General features: G+C 32.8%; 1 protein-coding gene across 7 annotated transcripts in view; it reads right to left on the bottom strand.

The window, feature by feature from the left end:
* TCERG1 (transcription elongation regulator 1) overlaps nucleotides 1–13219 on the bottom strand; it is a 48764-nt gene that overhangs the window by 22869 nt on the left and 12676 nt on the right. For 4 of the 7 annotated variants that reach the window (XM_039351678.1, XM_039351721.1, XM_039351701.1 and 1 more), the window contains exons 5-10: nucleotides 12170–12412; nucleotides 7368–7430; nucleotides 5870–6070; nucleotides 3467–3582; nucleotides 1770–1858; nucleotides 1329–1489 (exon numbers count right to left, since the gene is read on the bottom strand). In XM_039351678.1, the coding sequence (XP_039207612.1) occupies nucleotides 1329–1489; nucleotides 1770–1858; nucleotides 3467–3582; nucleotides 5870–6070; nucleotides 7368–7430; nucleotides 12170–12412 (873 nt within the window). The remainder of the gene's footprint in view (nucleotides 1–1328; nucleotides 1490–1769; nucleotides 1859–3466; nucleotides 3583–5869; nucleotides 6071–7367; nucleotides 7431–12169; nucleotides 12413–13219) is intronic. The other 3 variants (XM_039351686.1, XM_039351710.1, XM_039351730.1) reach the window with 3 other exon arrangements.

The following is a 13219-nucleotide window of genomic DNA, read 5'->3' as shown; positions in this document are numbered from 1 at the left end:
TGCAGTGCCCCTGTGGTCATTTGCTTGTATGTCTGAATCTCTCCCACTAGGTCCCCATGGGCCTTGGGCTTGTTTTCCACCCCACCACAACCCGTACTCTCCTTCTCCCTTACTTTTCGAAGATCTCCAGAGATTGGGTTAGGCAAGCTGCTTAAGTGTTGGGCTTTCCGGAAGGCCTCCATTTTCCAAGCAGCCCCACTGAACTATGGCAACTTGGAAAATGGTGGCCACACCATACTGCCCTGCCATGAAATGACTAGCTATACTTCCTAATGAGAGCTCTGCAGCCTTATGCAGCATTCACGGAAAAATTGGGTTTATCCTTTAGAAATACTTTTGGTTTTACTTCTAAATATAAGTACCACTTTTTTGGACTGGCCCAGACCTCTTTTAGTCACCCAGTGCTAATTAGGTCTGCTCCTAATATAATAATAGGCTGATTTTGAAGATATTTTAGAAGGGTCTTACAAATACAATAGTCAGACCATAATTTCTTTGGTAGATTATGATTTCCAGTCATCTTCTCCTGTATGAACCTACTCAGATGTTGAAATCTTTCTCTCATCTTAAATGCCTTGTGTGAAAGTTTGGGAAAAGGCATTCTCAGTAGTTATACATTTTATCAAATGTGGATGATTTGGCTCTGCATTTACTATATTTGTGATTTCTCTCAATCTAAAGACTCTGGGCAATGTATAACCAGTATAACAACTTCAAAATTAGTGTTATTCTGCAATGAAGGGGGTTTTATCCACCAGTACTTTGAACCAGTTGTAATTGCTGAATTATCTCATGTAGATAATTGTCCACTTTATTCCATGTAGTGTTAACAATAGAACAAATATGGGATCAACTCGAGAATTACTTAGGTTCACCAGCAAAATCTGGGCAAACAAACCCGATATTGCTGCTGCTTGAGCTGACAGCTTCCAATAATCTGTTAATTTTAGGAGCCTTTGTAGATGAATCACTTCTTTCTAAAGAGACTTCCCCAAAAATGGATAACTGAAGATTGAGCAAAGAGTACTGAGTAGAACCGTTGTTGTTTAATACAAACTATTTAAATATATGTGTTATTCTTTTCCTCAGAGAAGCTTTAGCAATTTCCTAAATCAAGCTGCTCATACCAAGTCTGGCTATCTGAAGGAGCCAGAAAGGACACAGATCTAGTTTACAGGTACTAAACAAATAACCTTATTTAGTTCCCAAAACTGCAGACCAATCGCAACTATTTCTAGTCCTGTTTATATTATATCCCTTCATATCAAATGCAATTTTAAAGAAGTAACCTATTAGTACTTAAAATTGAGCAAATAAGTGAGTCTTACTTAGTTTCTTTCCTTCATCCATTCCTTTTTTATGGGGAGGTTCCTGAATAATTTTATCCACATCTGCTCTTCCTATTAAATCATCTGGTCGATCCCACATTGATAGTCTAGTGGTAGGGTTATAAAAGAAAACCCGTTCATCACCTGTCCACACCACACACCTAGGAAAAAAATGCATAGAATATATAATTATTGCAGGATTTAAATAATATTTAATTTTATATTAAAGTTAACAAGCAAGAAAATGCTTTTCACTTTTATAGGCTATGTAGAGTAATCTTAAGTAAGTTTTTCTAATAATAAGTAAAATCTCCTTGAAGTTGAATTCAGCTCCTGGAAACTTTGTAGCCTTGACCATTTCCTTTCCAACAAAATAAAAGTGGTTGGTCACTGCCTTCTCCACACCATCAATCTATTGATTTGAGAACAAAGGCTACATACCAGGGAGTACCAGGTATAGGCGTAGTAGCAACAGGTTTTGCTTTTTGAGCAGCTTTTTCTTCTTCAGTCATTTCTTCTTCTTTGGGCTCCTGGTAAGGAATATTAAGATTGAATAGAAAGAACAATAACTGTTTTCTTACTATAGAGATGGGAAACATTTCTCCCACCAGCCTCAATATATAATCTGTGAAACTAAAAGCTTCCCTTTATCTCTACCAAAGGACATTGTATTAAGGGCTGCATCTTCATTATATAGTTTTAACTTTTTCTACTGGAGAAAGATGGGACTGCAATGAAACAAGAAATTAAGATGGTAGTTTCAAGGTGCAAGTAGCACTCAGGACTGCCACTCACACAGAAGGTATCAGTTTGTTGTTTTAGGAAGAGACCCCTAAAGTCCTAACATTTAACATTATCATCATCATATACATTTGTGTCTATACAAGCTCCATACCTTGCATAGAATTCAGTTCATAGTCCCATACTAATAACTACATAAATGTAGCATAACGTGTAAGATTTAGTGTAAATAGACACAAATAAAAAAGATTGGATCTGATATGTGTGCAATAACAAAAATATTTTCACAAACATTACAACCATTTTCTAAATTAGATTAGTTAATTCATACTGAGACTGAATCAAAATTAAGCACATTTTTAGAAAACAGTGAATTATAGCTAAGTCTTCTTTCCATGAATGATACAATTTCCCCTACATCCGGAAGGTTTCCAATCCAGTGCCCATGTTTCTACAGATACAGGAGCAATCATCATTAATTCACCACTCTTCTGGTGAAAAGTTTTGAAGAATATTTCAGAAAGCACCAAATGATGAGAACTGATGAGGAAAATCAGTAAAGGCTGACTTCTCTTCTCACACGATCCGCAGGAATTTCTAAATTCCATTTAAGGTTTCTTAAAACTACCTTTTAAGAACCCACTTAAATCAACCCACTGTTTATTAAAACCTCAGCAATAAACCTACCAAAGACTTAAATCTCATATGTCTATGGAGATTCTCAGTCATCCAGGTCATGGTTATTCCAAAGGTGCTTTTTCAAGAGGCAACTGGATTTTCCTGTTTTTCTTTGAAGACGTTTTGCTTCTCATCCAAGAAGCTTCTCCAGATCTGACTGAGTATAGAAGGATTTATATTCCCTGCAGACAGCCGACTTCAAGGAATATAAATCCTTCCTTTCCCCACCATCCAGTCAGAGCTGAAGAGGTTTCTTGTGTGAGAAGCAAAAGGTTTTCAAAGAAAGAAAAGCAGGGAAATCCAGTTGCCTCTTGAAAAAGCATCTTTGGGACTTAAATCTCATAAAATTTAAATTCTGTATTTCCAATATTCACTTTATTTATACATTTCAAAATATAATTGGCAAGTTTTCAATATATAAAGTACTGAATTTGTATTTTAAAATATATTCCCAATATCTGTAATTGCAATATTTTGGAACAAATCCTAACGCTGTTCTTTGTTTCTTCATATAATCTGTAATATTGAACAATACTTCTAACAAGAAGATAAAATATAAAAACTATGCAGTTCGCATTAGAAACTATCTAAAGAAAATGGCAAATAAGTTCAATAAGTTATTTCAAGATGGTATTATTTTATCTTCCTCTTGATTTCACTTTGTTATTAAAAGAATAAACAAATATCTAATTAGACTTTAGTTATATCAGTGCTTTTACCTCCTTTATAAGTTCCTTGATGGGTTCAATTTTGGGTTCTTCCTCTTCTGTTTCCATAGGCAAAGGATCTTCAACAGGTTCTTTAATGCTATCTTTCATCTTTTCTTCCACTTTTTCTAAGAAAAAGGTATAATTTATTTACTTTCCACCTGCTGGACATCCTTTACTTTTCACTAACATACATTCAAATTCATTTTCTGAGCAAAATAATCAAAATCAGCTTTTGTAAAACCCTCTCATCCCCCAAGTTAAAGGCAATGAAGACTATACTTTCAATGAGCAAGAATTCTTTAGGACAGAAGTTACATTGCAGGAAGCTGTAATATAGAATCTCAATTTTCAGTTCTGAATGCTGTTATATATTGTAATGATTGGGTTTTTTTTCTGTAGTCTTTTTTATGGCCTAGTGTAGTTTGGTTTTGTCATTTTCAATCTACACAGAATGCAACTAGTTCTTACTTTCTGACAGTTTTGCTAGCCTGTTAAATACCTGGTATCTTAGTTTTTTAAAATTTGCTTCTAAAAACAGATTCTTTTACTGAATGAAGAGTTATAAGATTTTAAGTTTCCTTATAGCAAAGCACAATAGAAATAGAATCCAGAAAATCATTACAGATTTACTGTTCTCAAATACTCAGAGGCAAAAGAATATTAGATAGCTAGCTAGCTAGAACCAAAGAAAAAATAGCAAAATCATAAGACATAATTATTATTTTTTAAAATGAAGAAGAATATATAAGACCAAGAAAATATTGGGAAACAGGAGAAAATCCTAATAGCAGCCATACAAAATAATTAAAAATGTCCAAAGCAAATTAGAAACTCAGTATTTACCAGAGGCAAATTGTCATTTGTATATAGTACAGCAATCCTTGAAAAAAAAAATCATTACTACCAATGGATTGACTCCAAATTAACATCATGAAAAAAATTATTTTTAAAAGGTAAGTTAATGAATGGAGTTGGCTACAAGTTTACATGCACAATATCAATACAGAACTCAAGATAATCACAAGAAAGACAGGTTACTATTTCCAGGACCAAATTTAATCCTTTCAGCCAACTCATTCATTTTCAAATTGCAAAGGCAATGATTCTAAATAATGGGCTATTTGCAATGACTGTAAATATCAAACTTACATTAAAAATAATATTCAAATGTGAACAATTATATACATAGGAATGACCAAAGTAAGTCTATTGGGAATATATACATATACATTTACTATACAGCTCTATAAGGAAAATTTACTGATGAAAAATAAGCACATACATCAAATAGCACTCAAAGAAGTATTAGTACAGCAAAACATTTCTTGGGAAAATCAAGGAAGGAATACACAAACGCAAAGTTAATTGAAAAGTTAATTTACTTGTTCTAATTGGTAAAACAAATGCATTAACAAAATCACCCAGAACATTCTGAAAAAAAGCTCTTTTATTAGCATTGCAATGTATTAAAACATTAAATTAGGTAAACACTTCTACTTATTATTGGCCAAAATCTTTACTGACTCTTCAATTGTGATGTCTCTTTCCTGCTGCATGTTAATGTTTTGTTCAATCCCTCCTTCGCAAATCATTCAGTTACTGCAATCATTACATTACCCAATAAGACATACTAAGTCTTCTAGCTCTGTCATACATTAAAAACAAAGTGTCTGTTCTATGGACTGCAGAATAAATAATAGGTGTCATTTACTTGTGTCAGATATAATTCTTTCTGAGATGCTTTGAGAAAATTGAGATGCTCTGAGAAATAGTGAGTGGCACCAATATTTTTGGCAATGTCTTATGTGAATTCTTGCAGAAAAGTACAAATATATTAGTCAACTATACTATATGTTGATTTTATCCACTTTGATTCAGTAGATTTTGGATTTATAAGACAAAAACTGAATTTCAAGGAATAGAGGGATAAATGGTAGCAGTAAAAAAAATCTGAAATTAGGCCAAGAAAATGAATGATCTAGTACAGGAAACTGCCTGCAATGAAGAATTGCTCAAATATTATGTTCAAGAAATTTCATGTACATGGAGTGAATCAACTGAAAATAAATTAGAAAATTTAGTGATGAATTGCTTTGTCAATTTTGTGAACAGAATGAAATTGTTAAAAAACTGAGTGCTTCAACAAAGAAAGCAGAGTCTTCCAAGACACATTGGACATTTTCTTCAAACCTCTCACACATCCAATATCATTGTAACTGTAAACCAGTAAACTCCCCTGCCCCATCTCTTCCCAGGTTATCGATAAGGTTTTCTTTTTACAAGTGTATTTTTGGTCTTGAAACCACTTATTGTACATTAGTTTTAATAGATATCCATCTCAGAGTCTATTAAAACTGAGGGTTCACTGCAATTTGTCTTAATTTTCTGAACTAACAAAACTAAACATTGTACCTTTCTCTTTCAGTTCTTGAGGCTTCTCCCATGTTGATTCTAAGGTCCTATTATTATAGTAGTATGTCTTTCCGTCTGCTGTTTTGTACTCTGTCCATTCAGAGACTGCTGTTGCTCCAGCCAATGCAGCAGGTGAAGCGGCAATAGCAACCTGAGGATGGATCATAGGTACAATAGGAGGAGCCATTCCTGGCAAGACACCTACATAAGGAGCAATAAAAAGATAAACACTGATGAAAAGTAACTCTATGAATTAAAACCACCAACCTAAAATCAATATATAAAGCAACTGAAAATCTAGTCGTTATTAATAGTAGTTCATATATTTCTTCTAAACAGTAAAGTGTGCTTCCAGCACAAATTCTAATCACTATCATTCCTACTTCTAACACAAACTGTAGTCAGCATTCGACATACCATGTGAAGTTGTATCATTCATGTTTAAAAGGTTTTCTAATGTTTACATTAGTTCTTAGCGTTAAGTAAAAATAATTTACTGTTCTTGAAAAGCAGCAATTTCAACATAACTAAGAGTGGTAAAATTAAAAAAGCCAACAATTGCATAGTGAATATCAGTAAATAATCACTTTTAGTGCTTTTTCTTTCTAATTAAAGTATGTGATCTACCAAGTTTTATATATGAAAGCACCACGAAAAAGAAGAGACACTTATGAGTTCCATTTCCTATCAATGGCAGTAACCATTTATAGGAATCAGTATTTTCCTATGTCTTGGCAACCTGAATACCGGAAACGTTCCAACAGACTGCCTCTTTATAGCAATTTTTAATAGGAAAAATATTTCTTTTGAAGATTAACTTTACAGTGTTTTATTTCTAGACTTAAACTTTTCTTAGAACAGTTTTTGGAATGCTTAATACAATTTCAAATAGCTGCTGGGTTAAATAGTGATAGTTTAATTTAATGCATAATATTAAGATTTCTTTATAACTGTGTTGCCAATTAAGAATTTTTCTTTTAAGTACATCAGCGTAAAGTATTATTTTCATGTTAACAAAAATAACAGGCTTAGTGCCACATAAATGTAGTTTTCAGTGACAATGCTATTTATTTTTAATGAAATATAGGTATGTAGAACAACCTTCATAATATTGATTTAAAATCAGACATATATATACACAAACACAAACACACTAACATGCAAACAAGATCTGGTCACTGTACAAATGGCAGGAGAGGGAAAACCAAGCACTGTATCCCCATAAAGAAAAATAAAAACAAAACATGGACATGGAAGAGATTCACATGAGTAATTTTAACTTGCAGAAAATCCATACTACAATAATTAAACTAATAATTTCAGTTAATTGGGAGAGTTTCTTGCTGGCTACATGTGAAATCTGTAGTTACAAGTATATTTTGAAAACAAAGATAAAAATCCAGTTATTTGGGAAAAAGCAAATAAAAGGTAAAACAACAACATTCACTACCATGCCAACTTACAGACAAAACAGACTAAGATGTTTTTAAAAAATTACCGGTCTTGGTGGTAGCGACTGTCTTTACATACGGGCAGCTGACTATTTGCATCATTGCTACACCTGTAAAATGGATAAGCAAGCATGTTGGAAAGCTGCCACTGTATGTCAGCTACCACTGGGAATCTGAGAGTATCAATTTCCTACTAGAAATTTAGCATGCCATTTTTTCCGATGGCAACAAGAAATAAGTAGGAAGATTTAAAGTCAGTTTTGTGATAGTATTTTATTAAAGTCATGCCAGAAAATTACCGGTTTTACAATAATCTTGCTTTATAATGAGTAAGAGGACTTGAAAGACACCAGTCCTTTCTAAAAAACAAAACAAAACTAACAATGACCCAGGGGTTTATATTCAATGAAGACACGCTTCTTCACCCCCTTACAAAGCAATGCTATGAGAATAAATCATACTTATTCTGCTCTATTTACATAATTTTATCAAGTACTTAGGTAAGAACAGCTTATAAAAATCAATTATCTGTGTGTTTACTTTGAAATAACTCCCACTGTGCTCAATAGGGCTCAATAGTGCTTACTGGACTGCTTTATATTTAACAAGAACAGAAAGCTGGTGGTGAGAAGTCAAAATGTAATTAGAAGGTCAAGAAGTATCAGTTTGGAAGGGGGAAAAAAGACTAGATTGAAGGCAAGGAAGTAAACTGAGATAAAAAGTGATAAGATAAACAGGGCAAAATAAAGAAATAGAAAAGCTGAGTTGATGGCTCATTAGCAGCCTACACTACCTCTGTCTCATAATTTTTTTCACCTCAAAGTTCTCATCTAAATTTCAAATAAGCTCCCCAAAACATGGGAGCTTCTGCTAATTACTGTACAGTAAAGATAGCTTTGAAAAAATCTGATTAAGCGTATTTGTTGAAAGGAATAAAATTGGTAAGTGTTTTATAGTTAAAAAACTGATTGTCAGATCACATAACATTAGGCATCCAATAATAAGCAGAGAAGGGAGGAAATAATATGCAGAATGAGTTTCCACACAAGAGATTATTTAAAGAAGATAACTGCAACAGAGGTATTTTATTATTGTATATAATATATACAATATCCTAACACTTAATATGAAAAATTTGGGACTTTCTGAATATTTTTTTAATATTTTCACTCCCATTTATTATTTAGTAACCAAATATAAAATTAATTTTCAGTTCAAGCACATATACAAAAAAATAAAACTAAATGCTTCTCCACAAGTGTCCAACAAAAATGTTGAAGCATCATTGAATTGAATTGATCCAGAATCTGCTAATTATTTTTTCTGTCTATGGAGATTCTCAGTAATTCAGGTCATGGTTGTCCCTGCTTTTTCAAAAGGCAACAGGACTTTGATTTTCCTTGAAGACATTACATTTCTCATCCAAGAAACTTCTTCAGTTCACTGAAGAAGTGAAGAAGCTTCTTGGATGAAAAACGAAATGTCTTCAAGGAAAAACACAGAAAGTCCAGTTATCTTTTGAAAAAGCACATTTGGGATATTTTTTCTAATAAGATGCAGAGCCTTTATTTCTGTATAAAGCAAAACTGTTAAGGTTTTGATTGTATGCTAAGTTGTTTGAACAACTATGAAAATAAGGCATTCCTATATACTTTTATTAAGAACAAGCCTCTTTTCATTTAGAGGAAATTACAACCACATACACAACTGTGCTTAAAGTTATTATTAAAAAATATGTATGGAAGAATCCATACAAGATTTCTGAAAAAAAAAGCAGTAATTTTATCAACTTTGACATATAAATCTATATGTTCAAATAAAGAGCAATTACATTTACAAGAAATGTTCAAATAAAGAGCAATTACATTTATAAATACTAGTGTAAACTGTGCTACACTGATTTTTCAAATCTGTGCTGTTGTAATTACACAAGAGAGAGCCAGTTTGATGTAGTAGTTAAGGCACCAGATTAGAAACCAGGAGACAGTGTGTTCTAATTCTGGGAGTTGAAGTCCACGAGTCATAAAAGAGCCAAGTTTGCCTACCCCTGGGCTAGTCAATCTGATTCTCAGCCCTAAGGAAGCAAGAGCAAACCACTTGCAAAATCTTGCTAAGAAAATTGCAGGAACTAGTCCAGGCAATCTCCAGGAATCTATACTGACTCAAAGGCAAAATAGTGTTTATTTAATTATTCAATAGATCAAATATGTGTTTCCCTTAATTATGTGATTTCTTTAATTATGTAATTAAAAAATAAAAATTCCAGTTGTGATAGCAAAGAAGCTTTTAGGATTACATAAAGTCTAAACTGGGACATCTCTCCTTAATTACTTTATTGCTGATCTTATTTATTAGTAAAATGTAAAAAAAAAAAATCAATATCTAAAATGCTCCAACCCTGTATTTTTCCCCTCAGTGAAATAGAATTCCAACCTGACAGGACTTCAAAGTAACACAGAGATTGAAAAAAATGTACCATGGTGGCATGAACAACTGTGCAAAAACTTTTTTATTTTAAATTATTTTAACTGACGAAACTGAAAATTATCCTACTTCAGCTACAAAACTGCTATTCTGAATATTCTGGAAACATTTCAAGCTTAAGGATAAAATAAAAAGGGATTTCTCTGTAAACTATCTTGAACTCCTGGAGGAAAGGCAGAAAATAAATCTAAATATTAATATACATAATAAAATGGATTGATAAAACAAATTATCATTTATGCTGATATTTTAGAGAATACTACTTTACAAAATAGCTACTAGAGTATCACTTTGTATGTTATAAAGAGGCCAGGTTTTCACTACAAATTCAAACATTTTGGCAAGAAGCAAAGACCCAGAAACAACCAGCGTTTCTGAAATGTGATCTTATGTCTTACCATGACATTGATAGTGTCAAAGTATGAAACTGGCATTGTATATATATATATCTCTATTCTAAAAAGTGCTTCCAGGCAACTGAGAATGGTTGCAACATTAGCGACCATTTTCATAAAAGAGCCAAATCTGTAATTAAATCCATTTTCAAATATATTTCTATGATTGGGTTACTACTTGGGAAGAGTAACTAAGCGAAGCAAGCCAATGTCTCTGCATTAGATTCAAACAAGGAAATTACATCTGATAGTTTCCAAAAGAGCCGGGATATGAATTTATAACTGGACTTTTAAATCTTGCTTGTCAAAATGCAAAAGTCATAGCTAGTAGCTTGCATGCACTTAATCAACAATAGCTTTCTAGCCTGTATCCATATTCAAGCAAAGGAAGGAGTGGAGAAACAAGGATTTGAGTAAAGAAACATAATGTTTATTAAGAAAAGATTTAATCAATTAACATGGCTATCACTTGCACATCTCCTTTTAAGTAAGCTACCTGACACTTGATTTCATTTTGAGAATACAAAGTATATGTTGTATCAGTTAAAATGGAAATATGGACTGATCAAGTGAAATTTAAGATAACATTATGTTCTACTTTCTTCCCTGAAATTCATGAGGAACTTACGGCTATAATTTGAGATGCAGAATTAAAGTCTCTACCTCTTTCCTAAACCTTATATAAATGGCTTTTAATTTCCTTATTCTCTCAGTTTTTAACTGAATGAGCTATTTTATACTATTTTAATCTGTTTATATTTTGTATTTTAACTGATCATAAATCATTTTGATATTTGCAATAAAGTATTACGAAAATATTAAATGGCCAATATGTAACTGAAAATACTAATAATCTAATAGAGACTTCAGTATAGATAGTGTGTATATATCTAAATATCTGTCCATAATTGTGAACTTTCTTGGCCAAATCAGCTTTACAAAGGAGTAAAAAGGATATAATAGGAGCCAACCACACATGCTGTCATATATTGTGGTCCTTGTTTTTAATCATACATTTCACCTGATAATTACCAGTAAGCAAAATAACTCTTAATACTTGAAAGTATTTTAAAATTCTATAATTTATCAACTTAATATTTATCATATATGTATATACATAAAGGGCCTAAATTAGTACATAATGCTGAACTACGATTCTCAGCATCCTTCATTATTCATCATGATGATTGGGGCTATTGAAAGCTCTGATCAGGTAATATATGAGCTCAAAGGTTCTTCTCTTCTCTAAATCAGAGGTCCCCAACCTTTTGGGCACCAGAGACCGGTTCTGTGAAGAAAGGGGGCGTGGTTTGGTGTGTTGCCTGCATCCTGCAGATGGGGCTTTGCTTGTTTGTGCGGACCGGTTGCTGGCATGCCACAGCCCGGTACCGGTCCACAGACCGGGGGTTGGGGACCCCTGCTCTAAATAATAAATACTGCTATTACCAAGTACAGTTTAAACTCATTTCTGACAATTTAATGAACTTGTATAGGTGATTAGTTGTTTAAAACTCTGAATACACAGTTTTGTTTAACATCAACATTTTCTTCTATCCGTAACAACATTTATTTTCAATATCTCATTCTTATGTCACAATCCTATGCTTGGCTACCTGAAAGCATTATTTATCAAATTTAAGACCACTTATTCAAAAACTAAGTTCTAAAGGTTTGCAACTTAAGCATCAGACAAGGTGAATTTCTTCCAAATGTTAATTGAAATAAATACATTTTAAACCACAAGGTGTATTCTGCTCAAGCAAAAAAAATGTAGCTTCATTCTAATAAAAATAGATATCGAGAGCTGTGTGAGGATGTTTTAATTAGTCTAGCTAAAAATTCCAAATTTTAACAATAAATTTTAAATGAAGAGGATTCAGGCAAATTGCATACACAGTGGACACATGAGTGCAAACAAATTGACAACACGGACATGTGGCTAATAAGACAGTCATTGTTTCCCAATTTACCTGGAAGTGGAATAGGCATGCCAGGAAGGGGAACACGAAATGGAGGTACCATTACTGGTGGAAAAGCAGGTATTGCTGCTGTTGGCTGAGGAACTGCATGAGGAACTGCAGGAGGCAGCGTCTGTGGGACTGGCTGGGGTACAGTCTGCACTGGTGTAGCAGAAGGAGCAGAGGTTGAAACACTGACTGAAGGAGTGGCAACTGAAACAGCTGAGCTGGGGGTCTGGTCTTGTGTTGTAGGTGCTGATAAAGAAAACAAACATCTGAAACCCTGGATCATATAATACAAATTGTATATTTTACAGGGTTCACCAAGACTTCCTTGCAAAGCTGGGTATATTTATAAATATATAAACAATTTGCAAAGAGCTGCTTAAGAATTTACACACTTTTTTCATTATAGTAAAAACTTGTATAACAGATTTAAAAGTTAGAAGTAACATCCTTAAGTTGCTCTATTCTTTCAAAGGTATTTCTGCTTCAAGGAATAAATATTCTGGATAACTCTAAACAGATACCTTATATCCATACTCAATCTCAAGAGCAAAAGTGAGCTATACTTCTAAATATAACTTTTTTTTTAAGTAACAGTAATATTTCACCTCATTTTCTGTACAATTAACCTAACAAACCTTTATAGCAATGCCAAAATATTTCTGTTTATACGTATTTTTATGTTGATTTACTTAAGTAAAACAAACATCTAGTCACTTAAAAAATGGATGTAATAATATAAATGTATACCAAGATGATACAAATCAAAACTTTCAAACCAAAAGGAAAGCACTACAGGAGTATAATGTCTAATCTTTCAAGCTTGAATTAAAACATTACAAGTTTTAGAATCCTATAGCACCTCCAGCTGGCACTAAAAAGTAATGCTACATTTGATCGGTTGATATATTTTGATACTATATTGCATTTAAGAAACTAAAATAGATCATATTGAATGAAATCAGAAGCAGCAACTTGGATTAATTTACGAGTTATTTACTCAATACGTACTTATTTTTATATGATTCTAAAAAGAGTAAAAGGGGAAACACACAT

The sequence above is a fragment of the Crotalus tigris genome, unplaced genomic scaffold, assembly GCF_016545835.1.
Source record: "Crotalus tigris isolate CLP2741 ecotype Arizona unplaced genomic scaffold, ASM1654583v1 scf7180000017568.12009008, whole genome shotgun sequence".
In the NCBI taxonomy this organism is placed as follows: Eukaryota; Metazoa; Chordata; class Lepidosauria; order Squamata; family Viperidae; genus Crotalus; species Crotalus tigris.
Note: the sequence above shows the minus strand (reverse complement) of the source record. Positions and strands in the feature narration are given on the sequence as shown.